This window comes from Zosterops lateralis, assembly GCF_965231275.1.
Source record: "Zosterops lateralis genome assembly, chromosome: 29".
NCBI classification, from domain to species: domain Eukaryota; kingdom Metazoa; phylum Chordata; class Aves; order Passeriformes; family Zosteropidae; genus Zosterops; species Zosterops lateralis.
In genome coordinates, this window is record NC_139789.1 from 5,170,120 (window position 1) to 5,196,481 (window position 26,362).

At 43.7% G+C, this 26,362-nt stretch overlaps 1 protein-coding gene across 1 annotated transcript; it reads left to right on the forward strand.

The window, feature by feature from the left end:
* The first annotated feature begins 2,036 nt into the window (after window positions 1–2,036).
* On the forward strand, window positions 2,037–19,991 carry ATCAY (ATCAY kinesin light chain interacting caytaxin). Its single transcript, XM_083880111.1, has 13 exons — window positions 2,037–2,340; window positions 5,079–5,196; window positions 10,450–10,514; window positions 11,392–11,613; window positions 12,474–12,659; window positions 13,762–13,864; window positions 15,070–15,201; window positions 16,745–16,831; window positions 17,677–17,775; window positions 18,822–18,857; window positions 19,050–19,085; window positions 19,800–19,832; window positions 19,930–19,991. Exons 2-13 carry the CDS (start codon window positions 5,120–5,122, stop codon window positions 19,937–19,939), a joined length of 1,086 nt encoding a protein of 361 aa, XP_083736237.1. The 5' UTR covers window positions 2,037–2,340; window positions 5,079–5,119; the 3' UTR covers window positions 19,940–19,991.
* Window positions 19,992–26,362: the final 6,371 nt, after the last annotated feature.

The following is a 26,362-nucleotide window of genomic DNA, read 5'->3' on the forward strand; positions in this document are numbered from 1 at the left end:
CTCTCATGTACCAAGTTGATCCAACCCAGCCTTGGATATTCCGGGGATTCAGGAGCAGCCACAAATCCTGAATTTCTTCCCAAATTCCCACCCAGGGATGGCAGGGACACTTCTCATATCCCAGACTGATCCAACCCAGCCTTGGATATTCCAGGGATTCAGGAGCAGCCACAGATCCTGAATTTCTTCCCAAATTCCCATCCAGGGCTGGCAGTGGGAGCCATTCCCTGTGTCCTGTCCCTCCATCCCTCATCCCAAATCCCTCTCCAGCTCTCCTGGAGCCCCTTTAGGTGCTCTGAGCTCACCCTGGAGCCCCTTTAGGTGCTCTGAGCTCTCCCTGGAGCCCCTTTAGGTGCTCTGAGCTCTCCCTGGAGCCCCTTTAGGTGCTCTGAGCTCTCCCTGGAGCCCCTTTAGGTGCTCTGAGCTCTCCCTGGAGCCCCTTTAGGTGCTCTGAGCTCTCCTGGAGCCCCTTTAGGTGCTCTGAGCTCACCCTGGAGCCCCTTTAGGGGCTCTGAACTTCTCCTTGGAGCTTCTCCTCTCCAGGTGAGCCCCCCCAGCTCTCCCAGCCCGGCTCCAGAGGATGTTCCTTTTGTGAGAATTATCCAACACAAAGAATTTTTTTTTTCCCAAAATATCCAAACCCTCCCCTCCCCTGGCACATCTTGGGGCTGGGGGGCAGATCCTGACCCTGCCCAGCTCCTCCTTCCTGTGTTCTGAATTCCCATTTCCAGCCAAAATCCATCTCTGTGAGCTCTGAATTCCCATTTCCATCCCCATGAGCTCTGAATTCCCATTTCCATCCCCATGAGCTCTGAATTCCCATTTCCACCCCCATGAGCTCTGAATTCCCATTTCCACCCCCATGAGCTCTGAATTCCCATTTCCAGCCCCAAACCTACAAATCTGGACCATCAAATCCCACATCTCACAGTGTTGCTGGAGGACACCAAAGAACCACAGTCATTTGTCAAGTTGAGGAGGGAGAAAATAAAGTTTATTATGGTTTGGGGTTTAAATAGGATTTGGGATTTGATCAGGGATTGGGGAAAAAGAATAAAACCCCTCTGACCCCAGTGATCAACTCAGAAATCCAATTTGTCCTTTTCCCTCTGGGAATGAATGTGTTCTTTACAAAAACATCAATCTTTATTTTTCTTACAAATTGGGAGAAAACCTCCAATCTAAAAATGAAAACATCAGAAAGCTGAAAAAATCACCACAGCACCTTTTTTTTTTTTGGGGTTTTGGTTTGGTTTGGTTTGGTTTTTGTGGTTTTTTTCTTTTGTTTTGGTTTGGTTTTGTGGTTTTTTGTTTTGTTTTGTTGTGTTTTGTTTTGGGGTTTTTTTGTGGGGGTTTTTTTTGTGGTTTTTTTTTGTTTGGTTGGGGTTTTTTTGTGTGCGTGTGTTTTTCCTTTTTTTTTCCCTTTTTTTTTTTCCCTTTTTTTTGTTTTTTGGTTTTTTTGGTTTTTTGGGGAGGGGGTTTTGGGGGGGGGGGGTTGGTGGTTTTTTGTTTGTGGGGTTTTTTTGTGTGGTTTTCTTTTTTTTTTTTTTTTTCCTTTTTTTCCCTTTTTTTGGGTTTTTTGGGGTTTTTTTGGGGGGGGGGTTGGGGTTTTCTTTGTGGGTTTTTTGTTTGTTTGTTTGTTTGGGGGTTTTTTGTGCGTGTGGGCTTTTTTCCCTTTTTTTTTCTGGTTTTTTTTCCTTTTTTTTTTTTGTTTTTTTTTGGGGGTTTTTTTGGTTGGTTTTTTTTTTTTTTTTTTTTTTGGGGGGGGGGTTGGGCTTTTTTTTTTTGTTTTGTTTTTTTTTACATCCTCAGCAAACGATTCTCCCAAAATCCTCCCTGCAGCAGCAGCAGCAGCTCCTGCCTCTCTGCCTCCCAATAATCCATCCCTGGCATCACCACCCACCCACCCCGGGCAGAGATTTGGATCCCGGCAGCCAATTGGAGCAGCTTTACCCAGGGAGGGGAGGGAGGGATGGATGGACAGATCCCTCTCCCCTCCCCTCCCCTCCCCTCCCTCTCACACAAAAGCAGGGAATTAACTGACTTAGAGCTGGAAAATCAGAATAAAATAAAATACCTTGGAAAGGAGAGAAAGAAGGAGGCCGAGGAAGAAGAAGCAGCAGCAGAATAATAATAATAATAATAATAATTATGGAAGAACATAAATAATCGCCCTCATTTTGCAGAGCAGAGAGGGGGAAAAAAAAGCTGAGCTGGATGAATTCCTGGGTGGATCCTTCATCTTCATCCTCATCCTCATCCTGCACCTGCTGAGGAGGATCCGAGGGGAGGAGGAATGAGAGGCAGGAGAGGTTTTGTTCCCCTCTGAGCGCTGCTGAGGTGAGAGAAGGGATTTGTTGGGTTTTTTATTCTCATTTTTCTCTCCCTCCATGATGCCGCCGGGGCTGGCGGGAGCAGCTGCTGCAGGAGGAGAAGGTGGGGGGGAAATGGGGATTTTTGGAGGTTGGAGATGGGGGTTTCAATGGATGAGGGGGTGTGGAGGTCAGGGGGAATCCAGCATTTTTCAGTGTTATAATTATAATATTGTTATATTATATAATTATATAAATTATATGCTATATATAAAAATATGTAATATATAGTGAATTATTATATATAATATATAATGTCTTTTATATTATATCTTTTTATATCTATATATTATTATATGTAATGATATTATATATATTTATATATAATATAAATATTATATATTTTATTATACATAATGTATATTATTGTTCTATATATTATATAATTATCTATTATATATTATATCATTAATATTTTATGTATTATATATAATATACCATTATTATATATTATAATTATATTTTTTATATATTATAACATTTTTATAATTTCAGAATTTATATATATATATGTGTGTGTGATTCTAAGGGCCCCTTATATATATAATATATATATAAAATATATTGTATATATATTTTTTTAAATATATAATATATATAATATATTTATACATATATAAATATATATGTATTTATATTTTATATATATTATATAAGGGCACCTAATATATATATAATATATATAATATATATTATATATATTATATATAATATATAATATATAATATATAATAAAATTATGATTTGATTAGATTAGATTAGATATAATTATATATTATATTCTTATTATATATTGTATCATTATTCTATATTATAATTATATATCATATATTTTCTACACTTATATATATATTACATTTTTATAATTTTATTTTATATATATATTTATTTATTTATTTATATGATTCCAAGGCCCCCTGGGGTTGGGTGTGGGTGAACTCCAGGATTCCTGGCCCTGAAGTTGCTCCCCAAGTGCAGGAAAGGCCAGACTGGGAACCCCCCCCTGCCCTGGGCCGGGCTGTGCCGGGTTTGGAGCCTGGGCTGGGTCACCCAGAGCCGGGCAGGGATGGGGCTGAGCTCAGGGGGGGGAAACATCCCTGTGGGGCCTCCTCATCCTCATCCTCATCCTCATCCTCATCCTCATCTTCATCCTTATCTTCATCCTCATCCTCAACTTCATCCTCATCTTCATCCTCATCCTCATCTTCATCCTCATCCTTATCTTCATCCTCATCTTCATCCTCATCCTCATCCTCATCCTTATCTTCATCCTTATCTTCATCCTTATCTTCATCCCCATCCTCAACTTCATCCTCATCTTCATCCTCATCCTCATCTTCATCCTCATCCTTATCTTCATCCTCATCTTCATCCTCATCTTCATCCCCATCCTCTTCATCCTCATCTTCATCCTTATCTTCATCCCCATCCTCAACTTCATCCTCATCTTCATCCTCATCCTCATCTTCATCCTCATCCTTATCTTCATCCTTATCTTCATCCTCATCTTCATCCTCATCTTCATCCTCATCTTCATCCCCATCCCCATCCTCATCCTCATCCTCATCTTCATCCCCATCCTCATCCTCATCCTCATCTTCATCCTCATCCTCGTCCCCATCCTAATCCTCATCTTCATCCTCATCTTCATCCCAATTCTCATCCTCATCCTCGTCCCCATCCTAATCCTCATCTTCATCCTCATCTTCATCCCAATTCTCATCCTCATCCTCGTCCCCATCCTCATCCTCATCTTCATCCCCATCCCCATCCCCATCCTCATCCTCATCCCCATCCCCATCCTCATCCTCATCTTCATCCCCATCCCCATCTTCATCCTCATCTTCATCCCCATCCCCATCTTCATCTTCATCTCATCCTAATCCTCATCTTCATCCTCATCCTTATCTTCATCCTCATCTTCATCCTCATCTTCATCCCCATCCCCATCCTCATCCTCATCCTTATCCTCATCCCATCCCCATCCTCATCTTCATCTTCATCCTCACCCATCCCCATCCCCATCCCTGGGATCAGGGTCAGGAATCTCTGCAGAACCAGGGCTGGGAATTTCCATCCCAATCCAGGAATGTGGGATCTGGGAACGTCCCAATGGGATTTTTACCCTCCTCTCCCCTCTCAGCCCCATTTCCCTCAGCAGGGAGGGATTGATGGGGAGATTGGGGTTGGAGGAGAAGAAAGAAGGGAAAAATATCTGGACATCAAGTGCTGCTCCTCAGGGAAAGCAGAACAGATCCCAGGGCCAACCTCTCCTCCTCCTTCTGCTCCAAAACATCCCAAATACCCCCAAAAATCCCAATTTTTTCTGCTTTTTTTCCCTCACAAGCAGCTCTCAGACATTTTTTGCACCGAGTGTCCACCAGTGTGGAGACCAGAACAGATCCCAGGGCCAACCTCTTCTCCTCCTCCTGCTTCAAAATGTGCCAAATACCCCCAAAAATCAAAATTTTTCCTGCTTTTTCCCCACACAAACAGCTCTCAGACATTTTTTCCACCAGTATGGAGAGCAGAACAGATCCCAAGGCCAACCTCTTCTCCTCCTTCTGCTCCAAAACATCCCAAATACCCCCAAAAATCCCAATTTTTTCTGCTTTTTCCCCATACAAACAGCTCTCAGACATTTTTTGCATGGAGATCCCAGCTCAGAATTCTCTGTGCCAACCTCTTTTCCTCCCTTTTTTCCAGCCTGACCCTTCCTGGAGGGATCTGCTGCCTCCACCAGAGCCATGGGCACCACCGAGGCCACGCTGAGGATGGAAAACGTGGATGTGAAGGAAGAATGGCAAGACGAGGATTTCCCCAGGTGTGTTCCCTGAAAAAAAAAAAAAAAAAAAATGCAAAACCAGGAGAATTTTATTGTTTTTCATGTGAGAAACCATCAAGGTCTGAAAACAGGAGCCTGAACTCAGGAATTCAGAATTTTTTTGGAGTTGTTTTGAGTGGATGGAAAAATTTTTGGGATGTTTTTGGCTGCTCTGTGTGAAATAGGAAGGAGAGAAAGGAGCTGAGTGTGGAGTTTAGGATGGATGGAGGCAAATGGGGGTGGATTTATGGATTTATGGATTTATTTATGGATTTATGGACTCTGAATCAGGCAGAGTCTTCCCAGTGCTGCCAGGAATTTCTCATTGGGATGGAATGGATCCCAGTGGGGAGGGAAAGGAGGTGTGGGGGTGATAAAGTGACACTTCCACCTTCAGATCCACCTCAGCAGCTGCACAGAGGTGCCAAACCCACCCCTGTGAGCTCTGAATTCCCATTTCCAGCCAATCCCATTCCCAGGAGCTCTGAATTCCCATTTCCTGCCAAACCATTCCCCATGAACTCTGAATTCCCATTTCCAGCCTCATGAGCTCTGAATTCCCATTTCCATCCAAACCCATCCCCATGAGCTCTGAATTTTTTCCTGAGCTCTGAATTCCCATTTCCACCCAAAACCCATCCCCATGAGCTCTGAATTCCCATTTCCCTCCCTGTGAGCTCTGAATTCCCATTCCTGGTGCTGTTCCCACTCCCAGCCTGCCCAGGCCAGGGTTGGATTCTCCCTCTTCACATTCCAAACCCAAATTCCTGGCCCAGGTGGCCCTTCCTGGGCCCTGGGGTGGCACTGGGGGACCTCCACAGGTCCCTTCTGTCACCAGAGGACACAAAACAACCACACTGACACTGCCCTGTTGTAAAGGAAGTTTATTTTTGGGATTAGGGTTTAAATAGTGTTTGGGACTTGATCAGCAATTGACACCTCTCTGAGCCCACTGGTCAGGTTAGAATCCATCAATTTGTCCTTCCCCCAGGAAAAAATATGTATTTTTTCAAAACATCACTCTTTGTTCATATCACAATGAGTGAGAAAACTCCAGCGCAGAATTCAAACACCATAAAGGTGAAAAAATCAGGGCGACACCTTCCAAGTCTGGGATGTGACTCTGAACCTTTCAGGGCCCCCAAACCCATTTTCTGGTGCAGCTGCAGGTCCCTGGGGGCCCTGGGGTCCCTGGGGGTTCTGGGGGCTCTGGGGGGCCCTGGGGGCTCTGGGGGCTCTGGGGGCCCTGGGGTCCCTGGGGGCTCTGGGGGCCCTGGGGGCCCTGGGGGCTCTGGGGGCCCTGGGGGCCCTGGGGGCTCTGGGGGCTCTGGGGGCCCTGGGGGCTCTGGGGGCTCTGGGGGCTCTGGGGGCCCTGGGGGGCTCTGGGCTGTCCCTGCCCTGCCCAGCTGCAGCCCGGGCCATTCCCAGCACAGAAAGGGGCTCTGGGGGGGCTCTGGGGGGGCCCTGGGGGCTCTGGGGGCTCTGGGGGCTCTGGGCTGTCCCTGCCCTGCCCAGCTGCAGCCCGGGGCATTTCCAGGCACAGAAAGGGGCCCTGGGGGCTCTGGGGGCCCTGGGGGGCTCTGGGGGCCCTGGGGGCTCTGGGGGCTCTGGGGGCCCTGGGGGCCCTGGGGGCTCTGGGGGCTCTGGGGGCTCTGGGGGCTCTGGGGGCTCTGGGGGCCCTGGGGGTGTCCCTGCCCTGCCCAGCTGCAGCCCGGGCCATTCCCAGCACAGAAAGGGGCCCTGGGGGCCCTGGGGGCTCTGGGGGCTCTGGGGGCTCTGGGGGCTCTGTGGGGGCCCTGGGGGCTCTGGGGGTGTCCCAGCCCTGCCCAGCTGCAGCCCGGGGCATTCCCAGCACAGAAAGGGGCTCCTGTTCCCCGGGATGACTCTGGCTCTGTTCAGCCCAGGCCCAGCTGCGTCCCCTGTGTGAGTCCCCTCTGTGCTGCAGCCACAGCAAAGGGTTTGTGCTTCCCCTGGGGGGGGGTTATTTCCCTCTGAGAGATTTATTTATTTATTTGCCTCTGAGAAAATTATTTATTTGCCTCTGGAATATTTGTTTATTTATTTATTTATTTATTTGCCTCTGAGAATTTTTTTTATTTGCCTCTGAGATATTTATTTATTTATTTCCCTCAGAGAGATTTATTTATTTATTTCACTTGAGAAATTTATTTGCCTCTGATACATTTATTTATTTATTTATTTCCCTCTGATACATTAATATATTTATTTCTCTCTGATACATTTATTTATTTATTTCTCTCTGAGAAATTTATTTATTTGCCTCTGAGAAATTTATTTATTTGCCTCTGAGAAATTTATTTATTTATTTATTTATTTCTGAAAAATTTGGGTTTTCCTCTCTGAGAAATTTTTTTTTTATTATTTGCCTCTGAGAAATTTTTTTATTTGCCTCTGAAATATTTATTTAGTTAGTTATTTGCCTCTGAGAAATTTATTTATTTATTTCTCTCTCTCTGAGAGCAGAGCTGCTGGATCTGTGTCAGCCTCTGGCTTTTAATGGAGTGAAAAAAAAAAAAAAAAAAAAGGAGAGGGAAAAGTGTGGAAAAGAAAGGGATGGATGGATGGGAGTCATGGAATATTTTAAGGAAGAAACCTTAAAACTCATCTCATTTCCGAGGCTGAGGGCTCCTTCCATCAGCCCAGGCTGCTCAGAGGACACAGACAGGAAATCCAGGTGTAGAAAGGAAAATATTGCCCCAGAGCTCCTGGAAAAACCAGAATAAATCTGATCTGACCCTGGGACACCTCAGGGCCATCCTGAGCATCACCTGGGAACTCTGGCCCATCGAAAATATTATCCCAGAGCTCCTGGAAAAACCAGAATAAATCTGATCTGACCCGGGGACACCTCAGGGCCAACCTGAGCATCACCTGGGAACTCTGTCCCACCCTGCCCAAACCCCTCCCCAGGGAAATTCCTCCCCCAGCATCACCAAACCCCAGAAAAAAAACCTCTAAAATTAAAAATGAGAAGAGGAAAAAGGGTTAAACAAACTCCTCATCCTCCTCCAGAGCGATTGGAGCAGGAATGATGTGAGACAGAGCCCCAGGCAAAACCAGGGGAGGCCCAGCTGCGTTCTGCTCACAATAAAAATAAATAAATTGTCCTTTTCCAGCCGCTTCCCCTCTGGAATAATAATAATAATAATAATAATAATAATGATAATAGGGCAGGAGCTGCTGCATGTGGGACAGCGGCTCCTCCAGCAGCAGATTTGCTGCAGAGCTATTTTTGCCTCCCTGCCATTAGCCAATCTTGCCCCGAAAAGCAAAAGAAAAAAAAATAAAAAAAATGAAAAAGCTACATCCCAGACAGAGATCTGGGCCGGGAAAAAAGAACCTTGGAGGATAAGGGGGGATATTCCCGGTGTTTTCTGGGGATCTGAGAGGGGGGAGAAGAAGAGGGGGAGGGTCCGCGGGGCTGCGGCTGGACCGAGTTTGAGCTCCGGTCCAGGGAGGGGAGGGAAGGGGATGCCGTGACCGAGGGGAGGGCGGTGGGGAGCGGAGAGGGAGAGGAAGAGGGAGCCGGAGCATGCTCACTCCTGCATTCATCGCTGCATCCATCCCTGCATCCATCCCTGCATCCATCTCTGTATCCTGTCCTGCATCCATCCCTGCATCCTGTCCTGCATCCCTCCCTGCATCCCTCCCTGCATCCATCCCTGTATCCCTCCCTGCATCCATCCCTGCATCCCTCCCTGCATCCATCCCTGTATCCCTCCCTGCATCCATCCCTGTATCCTTCCCTGTATCCATTGCTGCATCCCTCCCTGCATCCCTCCCTGCATCCCTCCCTGCATCCATCCCTGCATCCCTCCCTGCATCCCTCCCTGCATCCCTCCCTGCATCCCTCCCTGCATCCCTCCCTGCATCCCTCCCTGCATCCCTCGCTGCATCCCTCGCTGTATCCATCCCTGTATCCTTCCCTGTATCCATCCTTGCATCCATCCCTGCGTTTATCGCCGCATCCAGCCCTGATCAAGCCCTGCATCCAGCCCTGTATCCACTCCCTGAGTCTCTCCTTGCATCCGTTCCTGCATCCAGCCCCAGTCCAGCCCTGATCCAGGCCAGATGCAGCCCTGAGTCCATTCCTGTGCCCATTCCTGCATCCAGCCCTGATCTAGCCCTGCATCAATCGCTGTATCCAGGCTGATCCAGCCCCAGTCCAGCCCCGGTCCAGGCCCAGTCCAGCCCCAGTCCAGCCCCGGTCCAGGCCCAGTCCAGCCCCAGTCCAGCCCCGGTCCAGGCCTGATCCATCCCTGATCCAGCCCCAGTCCAGGCCCGATCCAGCTCTGCATCCATCCCTCATCCATCCCTGCATCCATCCCTGTATCCATCCCTGCATCAATCCCTGTATCCGGCCCCAATTCAGCCTTGATCCAGCTCTGCATCCATCCCTCATCCAGCCCCAGTCCATCCCTGCATCCATCCCTGAATCCATCCCTGAATCCATCCCTGCCCCATCCCTGCCCCATCCCTGCCCCATCCCAGCTCCATCCCAGCTCCATCCCCTCATCCCGCTGTCCCCGCTCCCTCCCTGGGCCCCCCCCCGGATCCTCAGGAAAAGCGCCGCGCCCCCAATTCCCCATCCGGGGCCGAGCGCGTTGGGTCGGGAGGATTTTCCGCTTTTCCGCGGCGGGCAGCGATTGCAGCAGCCTTGGGGGAGGTAAGGAAGGGAATTTTTTTTTTTTTTTTTTGGCTTTTTTTTTCGGCTTTTTTTTGGCTTTTTTTTTCGGCTTTTTTTTCTTCCCCTCTGGCTGTTCTGATGAGGATCCTGGGATGAGAATCCTGCACGTCCTCAGCATCATCTCCCCCTCTCCCCTCCCCTTTCCCAGGCCGTGTTTTGGGATAAACAACCCCCAAACCTCACTGGGGACAGGAGCAGGAGGAGCTGGAGAGGACAGAGGGATTTTTATTAATTTTTTTCTGATTATTCCGGACTGTCCATAAATACACCACGAGCAGCAGCAGAGGATTAATCCCTTAATCTACATATTTCTAGGGTTTCATTTGCCTGGTGGCAGCAGGAAGGGGAGCTGGGGCTGGACTCTGTCACTGTTGTCACCTCCCTCCTTGTGTGGCTCTGAATTAAATCCTCATCCCCAAAATTCCTGGATTTTTCCCCCCATCTCTGTCCCAGCAATAGGATTTTACACCTGCCTGGAATTATTTCCTCCTCACCATCCCCTCCCTGCTCTCTGATGTGGTTTTTATTTTCCCTCCTGTCCTCAGGCCTCTCCCAGAAGAGACAGGGATGGAGTCCCTGGGCAGCCCCACGGAAGATGAAACCACGTCCTGTGAGTACCAACCTTCCCCAGAGCCCAGAATTCAAATATTCCAGTTAATAATAGAATTATTATTATTATCCAGTTATATTTAATATTATCCAGTTATATTTATTATTATCCAGTTATATTTATTATTATTATCCAGTTAATAATAATATTCCAGTTAATTCTGTCTGGGATGGACTCATATCCCAGGCTGGGATATTCCCCAGCTGGGGATGGAGCTGGGGGGTCCATCAGGGGAATAAATTGGTGATTCTTGAGGGACACTCTGACTATAATCTCCAAACCCAGGGAAAGGGCAGCTGAAAGGTGGGGAGAAAACCTTGGATTCTCCACACACCCCTAAAAAACTCAAAAAAAAACCCCAAAAAACCCCTCCGAAAACCAAAATAAAACCAAACACCAAACCCAAAAGATGCCCATAGACATGATCGTCTCCAGTGGGGGGATCACAGAAGTGAGGGGGGTCTGCAGAGGTTTTATAGGGTGGGCAAGATGGGGACCAAAGTGAGGGGACAGAGCCAAAGGGCACCACCTGTGTTGGGGTTGGGGGTTCAGGGATGTTGGGGTTGGGGCTCAGGGATGTTGGGGTTGGGGTTGGGGGGCTCAGGGATGTTGGGATTGGGGATGTTGGGGTTGGGGGGCTCAAGGATGTTGGGGTTGGGGGCTCAGGGATGTTGGGATTGGGGATGTTGGGGTTGGGGGCTCAGGGATGTTGGGATTGGGGATGTTGGGGTTGGGGGGCTCAGGGATGTTGGGGTTGGGGGCTCAGGGATGTTGGGGTTGGGGGCTCAGGGATATTGGGGGCTCAGGAATGTTGGGGTTGGGGCTCAGGGATGTGGAATTATCCATGATGGTTTCCTGTTTTCCTTTTCAACTCCAGCTCCCCCCAACACTCTGAACTTCAACGGGGCCCATCGGAAGAGGAAGACTCTGGTTGCCCCCGAAATCAACATTTCCCTGGACCAGAGCGAGGGCTCCATCCTCTCTGACGATTTCCTGGACACTCCAGATGACCTGGACATCAATGTGGATGACATTGAAACTCCTGATGAGACAGATTCCCTCGAGTTCCTGGGCAATGGGAACGAGCTGGAATGGGAAGGTACAAAATGCTGGTCCTGGGTGAACATTTCCAGGGGTTGGGATGGGTTTTAGGCTGGTCCTGGGTGAACATTTCCAGAGGCTGGGATGGGTTTTAACCTCATTTTAAAGAGTTTTTGACACAATTCACTGAGGATTGATAAGCAGGAGGAGAGATTTTAAAGTATTTCTGTAATATTTGGGCAGCAGAGGTTAAAACCTCTGGTTTTAGGCTTAACCCTGGTTGAGATTTTAGGTTTAACTCTGGTTAAGGTTTTAGTTTAAGTCTGGTTAAGGTTTTAGGTTTAGGTCTGGTTAAGGTTTTAGGTTTTAGTTTAACTCTGGTTAAGGTTTTAAGTTTAACACTGGTTGAGGCTTTAGGTTTTAGGTTTAACTCTGGTTAAGGTTTTAAGTTTTAGGTTGAACTCTGGTTAAGGTTTTAGGTTTAACACTGGTTGAGGGTGTAGGTTTAAGTCTGGTTTAGGTTTTAAGTTTAATTCTGGTTAAGGTTTTAGGTTTTAGGTTTAAGTTTGGTTAACGTTTTAGGTTTAACTCTTGTTAAGGTTTTAGGTTTAACTCTGGTTAAGGTTTTAAGTTTTAGGTTTAAGTTTGGTTAAGGTTTTAAGTTCAACTACGGTTAAGGTTTTAGGTTTTAGGTTTAACCATGGTTAAGGGTTTAGATTTAAATCTGGTTAAGGTTTTAGGTTATAGGTTTAAGTCTGGTAAAGGTTTTAAGTTTTAGGTTGAACTCTGGTTAAACCTAAAATTAAACCCATAAATTCACATAAATCAAGGCTGGAGGTAAAACATGACGAGACCATCACCCCTAAGGCTACCAAAACTCTTCCCCTCCAAGCCAGAACCTTTTATCCCTTTCCCCAGACGACACCCCCGTGGCCACGGCCAAGAACATGCCCGGGGACAGCGCTGACCTCTTTGGGGACGGGGGCACCGAGGAGGGCAGTGCCACCAACGGCCGCCTCTGGAGAACCGTCATCATCGGCGAGCAGGAGCACAGGATCGACCTGCAGATGATCAAACCCTACATGAGGGTGGTGACACATGGAGGTGAGAACACTTTTTTTTGTCTTTCTCCTACCCCAAAGACCTGCAGGAAATTGTTTTAAAGGGTTTTTAAGGCGAAAAAATTGTCTTTTTTTAGAGGGTTTTGAAAAATAGGGAGTTGAGGAAAGGTTGGTGGTGAAAGAAGGAGAAAGGGATAAAAAAGTGGCTCTAAACACAACAAAAAAAGCACTTTTTTTAACCCCTATTTTGTATTTTCTTCTTTCCTTCCTAGCAGCAGGTTTTGGTGGAGCAGAATTGAGAATTCACCACGATAATAGGAAGCAAAATTGGGAACTCACCATGAAAATAAACCAGCCAGGTTTTGGTGGAATTGAGAATTCACCATGAAAATAAACCAGCCAGGTTTTGGTGGAATTGAGAATTCACCATGACAATAAACGAACCAGGTTTTGGTGAATTGAAAACTCACCATGAAAATAAACCAGGTTTTGGTGGAGCAGAATTGAGAATTCACCATAATAATAAACCAGCCAAGTTTTGGTGAAGCAAAACTGAGAATTCACCATGACAATAAAATTGAGAATTCACCATGACAATAAACCAGCCAGGTTTTGGTGGAATTGAGAATTCACCATGACAATAAACCAGCCCGGTTTTGGTGAAGCAAAACTGAGAATTCACCATCAATTCTCAATTTTGGGTGGCTTTGCCCCTCCTGTGTCACCCTGGAGGGGACACCAAGGCTGGCTGGATTTTCCTATTTAAGGGGGAAAAAATAAATCTCTATTTTTTTGGTATCTCTGCCTGACAAAGCACAAAAGTGCTCAGATGATGCTAAAAAAATATTTAGTGGTAAAATTAACATCTAGAGGGGCTACAGCAATCCCTGAGGTGCTCCACATGTGGGCAATCAGATTTATTTCTAAAATCTCACCAAAACCAGCTTTAAAACCCCCCAAATTCCTTCTCTGAACCCCAAATCCACATTCTAGGAGAAAATCTTTTAGTGAAAGAATTCTGAAGAGTAAAACCCTCACTTGGAGCTGAACAGAAACACAAAAACCACCCCAGAGCCACATCCCAGAGCTGTTTTTTCCCTGGCAAGTGTCATCACTTGTGGATTTATTTTATTTTTTTTTTGCAGGATATTACGGTGAAGGTCTCAACGCCATCATCGTCTTCGCCGCCTGTTACCTCCCCGACAGCAACCTGGCAGATTATCACTACATCATGGAAAATCTCTTCCTGTGAGTGCCCTGGGGAGCTCTGGGTGTGACAGCAGCACAAAAAATTCCCTGAGTTCATGGGACATCAGGATTTTGAGTTTGGATCTGACCCTGGCAGTCCCAGTGGTGTCCAATTTTCAGGTTTTGTGGTGTTCTCTGCCCGCCCAAGGATGACGGTTTTTGGGTTTTATGGTTTTTTTTCTCACCCAAGATTTCAAGGCTGGTGGTTTGTGTGGGTCCGAGGGAGTGTTTTTCCCTCCTGATCTCTGGAGGGTTTAAATCTGATTCTGTCTTTTTTTCTGTGGTTGGTGTGAGAAGGATGAGGAGTGTCAAGGTCTTGGTTGAGGGTGACACAGGAATGTTGGTGGATGACAGGGAAGAACCACAGTCACTCATTAAAAAAAAAAAACAACAAACAAAACCCAAACCAAACCAAACAAACAAAAAAAAAAAACCACCACAAAAAAAAAAAAAAAAAAAAAAAAAAAAAAAAAAAAAAAAACAACAACAACAACAACAACAAATCTCCAAAAACCCAAACAAACACAAAAAAAACAACCAAACAAAAAAAACGCCCATCCTCATGTGAGAGAGGAAACCAGCAGATATTTGAAGTTGTGAAGAAGTGGAAAGAAAAAAGAGGAAGTTTATTGATGATTTGGGGTTTATATAAGATTTGGAATTTGTTTAGGGATTGGAGATGGGAGTGACACCTCTCTGACCCCACTGTCAATTAGAAATCCAGCAATTTGTCTTTTCTCCCTGGAAAAGAAATTAATATTTACAAAAATATCAGTCTTTGTATTTTGTTATAAATGTGAGAAAACTCCAGTAGAAACGTGAAACAATCAGAAGGCTGAAAAATCACATGGAGGCACCTAAAGGATGTTTTTTTTTGAGGCTGATTTGGGTCCCTTTTGGTCCCCACTCACCCATCAGGTTGAGAAGTGAAAAGAAAAAGAGGAAGTTTATTAAGATTTGGGGTTTATATAAGAGTTGGAATTTGTTCAGGGACGAGAGTGACACCTCTCTGACCCCAGTGGTCAATTTGTCCTTTTACCTGGAAAGAAATCTGTATTTACAAAATATCAGTCTTTATTTTTTATTATAGATGTGAGAAAACTCCAGCAAAAATATGGAACAATCAGAAGGCTGAAAAATCACGACAACACATGGAGGATATTTTTCTGAGTCTGATTTGATTCCCTTTTGTTCCCCCCTGGCAGGTACGTGATCAGCAGCCTGGAGCTGCTGGTGGCTGAGGATTACATGATCATCTACCTGAACGGGGCCACCCCTCGCAGGAGGATGCCAGGCCTGGGCTGGCTGAAGAAATGCTACCAGATGATCGACAGGAGGTGAGAATCCTTCTGGTGGGGTCCTCTTGGTCATTCCATTTGGATGGCAGGGACAAGGAACTCTGCAGAGCTGAGATGTTCTAGAAACACGGGGGTTTATTATTCCAAGGGTGGTGGGTAAAGAGGGCTTTGCCTTCAGCCACCAGCCTGGGCTGGAGCAAAGCCCTAAAGAGAGAATGGGGAGAGAGAGAGAGAAGAGAGCTCAGGGGGAAAAACGGGGCAGGAGCAGGGGAAAAACGTGGGGAGAAAACAGGAGCAAGTGAGGTGAGAGAGAGGAGAGGGGATGGGCCAAGAGAGGTGAGGGAAGTGGAGAGGACAAGAGCAGGGAGGAGAGGACAAGAGAGGATAAGAGGACAAGAGAGGAGAAGAGGGCGATCCTCTTGTTACAATCCAATATATCCTTTTTTCTGTTGAATATTCTAATTTACAGTGACCAACCGGCGTGAGATACAAAACCTACAAACTTTACATGCAGCCTGTGAGAACTGCTACATCACCATGTCATTTTATATTCTAAACTCTATAGATTCTTTCTCATGCCCTTGTTCCCGGATGTCTTTGCCAAGGTGGAAAGGCAACATTCTTGTCTTTTTGTTTTCCTGTCTTCAGCTCATCCCCGTCTTCCTGCCTGCCACAATCACATCTCCAAACTGCCTTTCATTCCTATTTCACTCAGGTTTTACATCTGCAGTATTTCTTGCCATGCAGTCGTATTCATAAGTCCCTCCTGTCCCGTCTTTTCCAACACTGTGGGATCATCCCTGGACGGCAGGGACAGGGAGCTCTGAAGGCTTGAGATTGTTGGGGAAGATCAATCAGGGAAACCTTATAAATATGATTGCTTGGGAAAAGATTCTGAAAATATCAAACCTGTAATTGAAATAGAAATGGAAGCTCACTTTGAGTTGTAGGATATCAAGTCTTAGTTACTCTATAATCTGAAAATAACAGCCTGACCAGCTGAAGAAAAATCCTTTTTAATTGAACAATTATCGTTTTAATTGAATACCTTTTGATTGAACAATTATCATTTTAATTGAATACCTTTTGATTGAACAATTACCTTTTTAATTGAATCCCTTTGGATTGAACGAGACCTTTCTGCTGGCTGAGGGATCCAAAGGTCAATGCAGCAAAACAGAAAAGTCTGAAGAGTCGTTTTTTAGAATTTAAAATATAACACATGGTAATGGAGTAGTTGTTATAGGCTGTGTGTGGATTCTATAGGATTGGTCGGTCACTGTAAATTAGAATATTTATCACAAAGGGAAATATAATGGATTGTAACCTCTCTTTCCCTGTGCTGGGCTCTGACCAGGGGTGTTGTGGTGCTGCCCAACCTCAGCTGGACACAAAAAATCCCTTGGAAAACTCATCCCAGCTGAGCAGGAGATGGGAACGCTGCTCTGCGCTAAATAAATTAAATAAATAAATTAATAAGAAATACATCTCGAGCATTTAACCCCCACTCTGGCAAAAAAAAAGAAGATAAAACAATTAATTAAACACTTGAGGATGTGACACTCTGTTGACTTGTCCCCAGGCTGAGGAAGAACCTCAAGGCTCTGATCATCGTTCACCCGTCGTGGTTCATCCGGACCGTGCTGGCCATTTCCAGACCCTTCATCAGGTGAGCCCCGACCTCAGATCTGGGAATTTGGGATCACAGAGACCTGGAAAAGCCTCAGTTGGGAGGTCTTGAGTTTTGGGTTCTTTCTGACCCGAGATTCCAACACTGGTGGTTCTGGTGGGTTCATGGGAGTGTTTTTCCCTCTCCGACCTCTGGAGGATTTAAATCTGACTCTGTGCTCGGTGTGAGAATGATGTGGAGTCTCAAGCTCTTGGTTTTCTTGGTTTCTCACGTTGTTTATTAATTCTGATCTTGCAATTCTTTGTGTTGAAGTTTTCTAATCATCTCTTCATTGTTTTCATCCGCTTAGGTTGGAAGTTTGGTGTTTATTATTTCTTATATTACAAATTCTTTGTGTCCCCCAAGGTGTTCACAGCAGCTCGGACATGATGGGACTGCCCCGTGATGGGAGGTCACTCTGCCTTTATATAGATAATATATAATATATTAGTTATATATAATATATAATATATAATATATATAGATTATATATAATATACAATACCTGTCTATTCTCAGGTTTCAGGGTTTCCTTTCTTTGCCCAACCCAAGATTCCAAGGCTGGTGGTTCTGGTGGGTTCATGGGAGTGTTTTTCCCTCTCCGACCTCTGGAGGATTTAAATCTGACTCTGAGCTCGGTGTGAGAAGGATGTGGAGTCTCAAGCTCTTGGTTTTCTTGGTTTCTCACATTGTTTATTAATTCTGATCTTACAAATTCTTTGTGTTCAAGTTTTCTAATCATCTCTTCGTTGTCCTGCATCTCTCAGACACTTCCAGTGACAATTCCAGAGGTGTTTTTAGGAGCCACTGGGGTCTCAAAGCTTTTCTCTCTCTCTTTTTGCCAGTGTGAAGTTTATCAATAAGATCCAGTATGTTCACAGCCTGGAGGAGCTGGAGCAGCTCATCCCCATGGAACACGTGCAGATCCCAGATTGTGTCCTCCAGTGAGTGCCACAGGGTCCCTGGGGAGGGTCAAAAATCCTACCCAAGGATGGTCAAAATCATGCCCAGGACTGGTCAAAATCCTGTCTGGGGATGGTCAAAATTGTGTCCAGGGATGGTCAAAATCCTGCCCAGGGTTGGGCCAAAATCCTGCCCAGGGATGGGTCAAAATCCTGCCCAGGGCTGGTCAAAATCCTGCCCAAATCTGGGTCAAAATTCTGCCCAGGGCTGGTCAAAATCCTGCCCAAATCTGGGTCAAAATCCTGCCCAGGGCTGGTCAAAATCCTGCCCAAATCTGGGTCAAAATTCTGCCCAGGGATGGTCAAAATCATGCCCAGGGATGGGCCAAAATCCTGCCCAGGGCTGGAAAAAATCCTGCCCAGGGCTGGTCTAAAATCCTGCCCAAGGCTGGTTTAAAATCCTGCCTGGGGATGGTCAAAAATCATGTCCAGGGATGGTCAAAATCCTGCCCAAATCTGGGTCAAAATCCTGCCCAGGGCTGGGTCAAAATCCTGCCCAAATCTGGGTCAAAATCCTGCCCAGGGCTGGGTCAAAATCCTGCCCAAATCTGGGTCAAAATCCTGCCCAGGGATGGGACAAAATCCTGCCCAGGGTTGGTGAAAATCCTGCCCAGGGATGGTCAAAATCCTGCCCAGGGATGGTCAAAATCCTGCCCAGGGATGGTCAAAATCCTGCCTGGGGATGGCCAAAATCCTGCCCAAATCTGGGTCAAAATACTGCCCAAGGCTGGAAAAAATCCTGCCTGGGGATGGTCAAAATTGTGTCCAGAGATGGGTCAAAATCCTGCCCAAGGTGGGTCAAAATCCATGTTTTGGGAAGGCACAACCTGGTAAAACTGGAGCCAAAGAAAATCCTCAGATTTTGGCAGCTTTTCTCACCATCAGAGCAAAAATTAAACACGACTGAAAGTGCCCAGCAGCATTTAAAGGATTTAATTTTGGTTTTATCAACAGCAGCGTTTAAAAGACCTTTTACCTTTTATTTTATCAATTTTATTTATTTAATCAATGTTTTATCTTCGTTGCAGATATGAAGAGGAGAGGATCAAGGCCAGGAAAGAAAGGTAAGAGATGATTTTGGGGAGAGGCTCCTCTCCAAGGCCCAGAAAAGCCCTGGGGGTCCCTCTTTTCCCCCTGGGGGTCCCTCTTTTTCCCCCTGGGGGTCCCTCTTTTCCCCCTGGGGGTCCCTCTTTTCCCCCTGGGGGTCCCTCTTTTCCCCCTGGGGGTGGATTTCCCACTGGGATTTGTGTTCACAGGGCAGAGGAGAAACAAGACATGGCTGAGAGGGAAAGGTAAGAGATTTTTTTTTAATTTATCCTTCCCTTGAACAGCAGAAATTTCAGAGATTAGTTTAGTTTGGAAGGGATCACCCAAAATAATCCAGTCCAAGCCCCTCAAAGATTTGCTCCACCAAGGTTTAAACTCCTTAAAGAAACTTTATTTTTTTTCCCTCCTCATCTCTTAATTTTTTTAGCTGCTGCTCCAAACCTCAGCCCCAACCTCCAGCTGCCATTTAGAAAATAAACCATAAATAAATAAACCATAAATAAATAAACCATAAATAAAATAAATAAATAAAATAAAATAAAAATAAAGAAATAAAGAAATAAAGAAATAGAATAAATAGAATAAAATAAATAAATTAAAATGGCATCATTTTATCCTTTTATTTTTATTCCCTTATTTTGCCCTTTTAATTTTTATTCCCTTATTTTGTCCTCTTATTTTTATTCCCTTATTTTTATTCCCTTATTTTATCCTTTTATTTTTATTCCCTTATTTTTATTCCCTTATTTTTATTCCCTTATTTTATCCTTTTATTTTTATTCCCTTATTTTATCCTTTTATTTTTATTCCTTTATTTTTATTCCCTTATTTTGTCCTCTAATTTTTATTCCCTTATTTTATCCTTTTATTTTTATTCCCTTATTTTCATTCCCTTATTTTGTCCTTTTATTTTTATTCCCTTATTTTTATTCCCTTATTTTCTCCTCTCTTTGCAGCAGGCCCGTGCCCCCAGCAGAGGATCAGGAAACCAGGTTTGAACTGTTTTTGTTAATTTACTGGCAATAATAACATTTATATCTCATTTTTCTGCCTGAAAATCCCTCCTGTGTCTCTTTTTTTTCTGCCCAGCATGTCCTGAGTGGGAGCAGGAGAAGGACCACCCACCTCAACAACCTTTGGGGACAAAATCTTGCCACCACCTTCTTGTAAATCCTGGAGTTTGCCTCCTCTGCCTCCGAGATGCAAAATCCTTTAACCTTTTTTTGGGAATTTCTTTCCTTTTTTTTAATAAAAACCCAAATAAATCCCCCAGAAAATGAAGCAAGAGCAGCACTTTTCAGGACAGGTTTGAGTGTGTTTTCAGTGGAGAGAAAATAACTCACTGTGTATCCTCGTAGTAAGTCAAGAGTATCTTCCAGCTCCATGAATTCCCAGCCCAAAAAGAGAATTTCTATTTTTTTTTTGGTTTAAATTATAAACCCTTCACTCGCTGCTGGCCAGCACAGAGTCTTTTTGATTTTTTTTTTTTTTTTTTTTTTTTTTTTTTTTTGGAGATGGTAAAAAAAAAACCAGCTCCAGGTTCCTCCAGAACATCCCAAAAGCTGAATAACGACTGCAGGAAATGGAAAAGAGTTTTTCTTTTTTTTTTTCTTTCCTTTTTAAAGCCAGTGGAAAGTTCCTCCCTGAAGATACAAAGTGCTCACGGCCTCGTCACCGTCAGTTCCTCCCTAATTCATTCCCCATGAGGAAATCCCAGAAATCCCAATTTTTATCCTGTTTTTTTTTCCATTTCTGGTGTTTGAGGCAATTCTGGAGGAGTGGCTGCCCCAAAGAACCTTTTCCTGAGCTCACACACCAAAAAGGGTTTGGGTTTGGAAGGAGATTTAAGGACAAGGGGGAATTTTTCATTGTTTCTGTCTCGACTCTGGACAATCACTCTGAGACCTCCCAGGAGCTGCTGAATTAAAAAATGTTGGAGGTTTTTCCTCTCAAAAGGGTCTCATCCATCAGCAATTCCTGCCTGGAGAGTGCAGGATGGATTCTGGAATTGAGAGGTGCAGGTGATGTTGACTCTTGAAATTTGGATTTTGGACTCGTGAGGATCCTGTGAGTGGGAAAAAAGGAATTAAGGAACAACAATCTGGCCAAATTTTTTTGGAAAATCCGGATTTCAGAGGCAGAGCAGCTCGTGTGGGCTCAGGTTGGATCCCTGGAAGTGCCCAAGGCCAGGCTGGAAGGTTTGGAGCAGTGGGAGATGGGACTGGATGGGATTGAAATTCAACATCGTGTCACTGGACAATCACTCTGAGACCTCGAAGGAGCTGCTGAATTAAAAAATGTTGGAGGTTTTTCCTCTCAAAAGGGTCTCATCCATCAGCAATTCCTGCCTGGAATATCCCCATGGAAAGTGCAGGATTCTGGAGTTGAGAGGTTCAGGTGTGACGTCGACTCTTGAAATTCAAATTTTGGACTCGTGAGGATTCTGTAAGAGGGAAAATAAGAAAATTCTGGCCATAATTCTTTGGAAAATCCCGATTTCAGAGGCAGAGCAGCTCGTGTGGGCTCAGGTTGGATCCCTGGAAGTGCCCAAGGATGGGTTGGAAGGTTTGGAGCAGCCTGGGACAGTGGAAGGTGTCCCTGCCCCTGGGACTGGATGGGATTGAAATTCAATATTGTGTCACTGGACAATCACTCTGAGACCTCGAAGGAGCTGCTGAATAAAAAATGTTGGAGGTTTTTCCTCTCAAAAGGGTCTCATCCATCAGCAATTCCTGCCTGGAATATCTCCATGGAAAGTGCAGGATTCTGGAGTTGAGAGGTTCAGGTGTGACGTCGACTCTTGAAATTTGGATTTTGGACTCATGAGGATTCTGTAAGAGGGAAAATAAGAAAATTCTGGCCAAAATTCTTTGGAAAATCCCAATTTCAGAGGCAGAGCAGCTCGTGTGGGCTCAGGTTGGATCTCTGGAAGTGCCCAAGGCCAGGCTGGAAGGTTTGGAGCAGCCTGGGACAGTGGAAGGTGTCCCTGCCCCTGGGACTGGATGGGATTGAAATTCAACATCATCACACCACTGGACAATCACTCTGAGACCTCCCAGGAGCTGCTGAATTAAAAAATGTTGGAGGTTTTTCCTCTCAAAAGGGTCTCATCCATCAGCAATTCCTGCCTGGAGAGTGCAGGATGCAGAGCTGGGGTTGTGGATCTGAGAGGTGCAGGTGTGATGTTGACTCTTGAAATTCAAATTTTGGACTCGTGAGGATTCTGTAAGAGGGAAAATAAGAAAATTCTGGCCAAAATTCTTTGGAAAATCCCAATTTCAGAGGCAGAGCAGCTCGTGTGGGCTCAGGTTGGATCCCTGGAAGTGCCCAAGGCCAGGTTGGAAGGGTTTGGAGCAAAAAAATTAAATTAATGATAATTAACTTATTTTAACCAATGATTTTACAAAAAAAAGCTGCAAATTGTTGGATAAAAACACAAAAAAATTATAAATTTTTTCTCTGTTCCCAAAAGGTGAAGTGACAAATCTCAGCTGGATGAGGAAAAAACCTGCATTTGCTGCTGGTAAAAATAAAAATAAAAATAAAAATTTTACAAAAAAAAAAAGTGCATTTCTAGTAGGACTTTGAGCAGTGTATAAATATATAAATATGTTTAAAAATTAAAATTAAAATAATTTTATCCCTTTAGCAATATTGCCAAAACCAGCCCTGGAGGATCAAGAATTTTTAATTTCTGGATTTATTTATAACGAAATTTTCTGGTCTAATTTGATGTTTTTGGGTTTTTTTTCACATTTTAGCTGCAGAAAAAAAATGTATTTTTAGGTTTATATTCATTAAAATTCTGATGGTTTTTACTTATTTTGTTCAAAATTTAACGTGAAAAATCCAATTTTTTTCTGTAATGTTGATTCTCTTTCTTCTCTCCTTATCCCAGACCTTCCTCAGCTCCAGAAAAATCAAATTTTTCTGGTTTTTTTCCACATAAAATTTGGATTATCCAGTAATTTTCACCAGGAACCACACTTGGAATTATTTTATTTTATTTTATTTTATTATTTTATTTTATTTTATTTATTTTATTTTATTCTATTCTATTCTATTCTATTCTATTTATTTTGTTTTATTTTGTTTTATTTTATTTATTTTATTTATTTTGTTTTATTTTGTTTTATTGTATTTATTTTATTTTGTTTTGTTTTGTTTTATTTTATTTTACTTTATTTTATTTTATTTTATTTTTTATTTTATTTTATTTTATTCTATTTTATTCTATTTTATTTTATTCTATTCTATTTTATTTTATTTTATTATTTTTATTTTTTCATTTTATTTATTTTATTTTATTATTATTTTATTTTATTTTATTTTATTTTATTTTATTTTATTTTTTCTGCCCAGTGCTGTGTATAAAATGTGAGTGGATATTTAAAATTTCCCTCATGGGAATTTTTTCCATCTTTTTTAATATTTTTTTCCCTCCCACAGACTGGCAGGAAAAGGTTTTTAAAGGTGACAAATTCCTCTTTTTGAGAGGATTTTTTAGAGGAAAAAATCATTTTGTGCTGAGCTGGGCTTGGAGCAGGAGAAAGGGACAAAAGTGGTTTTAAACACAACAAAAAAAGCACATTTTTCCCTCTTTTTGTATTTCCGTCTTTCCGTCTTTCCTCCTTCAGCGGCTTTGGTGGAGCAGAACCGAGAACTCACCACGACAATGAACCACAACCCAGGGGTTATTTTATTTTATTTTATTTTATTTTATTTTATTTTATTTTATTTTAATTTTTATTTTATTTTATGTTATTCTATTCTATTCTATTCTATCCTATCCTATTTTTATTTTATTTTATTCTATTCTATTTTTTATTTTACTTTATTTTTTATTCTATTCTATCCTATCCTGTTCTATTTTATATTTTATTTTATTGTATTCTATTCTGTTCTGTTCTATTCTATCCTATTTTATTTTATATTTTATTTTATGTTATTCTATTCTATTCTATTCTATTCTATATTTTATTCTATTCTATTCTATTTTTTATTTTTTATTTTATTCTATTCTATTCTATTCTATCCTATTTTATTTTATATTTTATTTTATATTATTCTATTTTTATTTTATCCTATTCTATTTTATATTTTATTTTATGTCATTCTATTCTATTCTATTCTATTCTATTTTATATTCTATTTTATTTTATTTTATTTTACTTTATTTTATTTTACTTTACTCTACTTTATTTTATTTTACTTTATTTTACTTTACTTTATTTTATTTTACTTTATTTTATTTTATTTTACTTTACTTTATTTTATTTTATTTTATTTTATTTTATTTTATTTTATTTTATTTTATTTTATTTCCCAGCCCCACCCCACCTGTACCAACACGTGAAATGTCATTTTTCCTGCCGTGGTTGTCAGCGGGTGTTTGTGCCTCATCCCTCCCGAGTTTTGCTTTGTATCATCCAGAAAAATGTGAATATTCATTAAAATCCCACTAATCCTTCCTCCTCTGCTTTTATTGATTTCCTTTCATGGGGAAAATATGAGAGAAATTTTATTTTTTGGGGTTTTTTTGGATTAAAAATCCTCCCCTGGAAATTGCGACCCTGCAGAATTCCTGGAGTTTTTATATTAAATAATTCCAGGAGTTTTTTTTATATTAAATAATTCCAGGAGTTTTTATATTAAATAATTCCTGGAGTGTTTTTATATTAAATAATTCCAGGAGGTTTTTATATTAAATAATTCCTGGAGTTTTTTTTATATTAAATAATTCCAGGAGGTTTTTTATATTAAATAATTCCTGGAGGTTTTTTTATATTAAATAATTCCTGGAGTTTTTAATATATAATAAAAATATATAATAATAAATAATAATAATAAAAATAAAAATAAATAAAATTAAAATTAAAAGTTTGGGTTTACCTCCAAGCCACAAAAATCTTCCCCAACTTCAATTCAACTTTTACATTTGAGTGAAAAATGAACATTTTCCCTCCCCCCGGGCTGTTCCTGTCCCTGGAATCTCCTCCCCCCGGGCTGTTCCCGGCAGTGGAATCTCCTCCCCCCGGGCTGTTTCTGTCACTGGTGGAAACTCCTCCCCCCGGGCTGTTCCTGTCACTGGAACCTCCTCCCCCCGGGCTGTTCCTGTCACTGGAGGAAACTCCTCCCCCCGGGCTGTTCCTGTCACTGGAACCTCCTCCCCCCGGGCTGTTCCTGTCACTGGAGGAATCTCCTCCCCCCGGGCTGTTCCCGGGTGGAATCTCCTCCCCCCGGGCTGTTCCCGGCAGTGGAATCTCCTCCCCCCGGGCTGTTCCCGGCAGTGGCTGCAATTCCCGGGAAAAGCTCCTTCCACAACAGGAAATTTATTCCCAGAGCTTTCCCCATCCTGGCTCAGCTCCCAGATTTTAAAACCCTAATGTCACCCTGATGGTGACAGGAAATGTCACCCTGATGTGACAGGGAAATGTCACCCCAATGGTGGCAGGGAATGTGTCACCCTGATGGTGGTACAGAGTGTCACCCTGATGGTGACAGGGAAATGTCACTCTGATTGTGGCAGGAATGTCACCCTGATGGTGACAGAGAAATGTCACCTCAATGGTCGCAGGGAAATGTCACCCCAATGGTGGCAGGGAAGTGTCACCCTGATGGACCCAGAGAGTGTCACCCCAATGGTGGCAGGGAAATGTCACCCTGATGGTGGCAGGGAAGTGTCACCCTGATGGTGACAGGAAATGTCACCCTGATGGTGACAGAGAAATGTCACCCTGGTGGTGGCAGGGAATGTGTCACCCCGATGGTGACAGGGAAATGTCACCCTGCTGTGGCAGGGAAATGTCACCCCAATGGACCCAGAGAGTGTCACCCTGGTGGTGACAGGGAAATGTCACCCTGATGGTGGCAGGGAAATGTCACCCTGATGGTGACAGGGAATGTGTCACCCTGATGGTGGTACAGAGTGTCACCCTGATGGTGGCAGGGTCTGTGTCACCCTGATGGTGACAGAGAAATGTCACTCTGGTGGTGGTAGAGAAATGTCACCCCGATGGTGGCAGGGAGTGTCACCCTGACAGTGGCAGAGAAATGTCACCCTGGTGGTGGCACAAAATGTCACCCTGATGGTGGCAGGGAATGTGTCACCCTATTGGTGACAGAGAAATGTCACCCCAAAGGTGGCAGGGAATGTGTCACCCTGATGGTGGCAGGGAATGTCACCCCAATGGTGACAGGGAAATGTCACCTCAATGGTGGCTGGGAATGTGTCACCCCAATGGTGGCAAAAATGTCACCCTGATGGTGGCAAAAATGTCACCTTGATGGTGGCAGGGAAATGTCACCCCAATGGTGGCAGGGAATGTCACCCTGATAGTGGCACAGAAATGTCACCCCAATGGACCCAGAGAGTGTCACCCTGATGGTGGCATGGAAACGTCACCCTGATGGTGGCAGGGAAATGTCACCTCAATGGTTGCAGGGAAATGTCACCCTATTGGTGGCAGGGAATGTGTCACCCTGATGGTGACACAAAATGTCGCCCTGGTGGTGGCAGAGA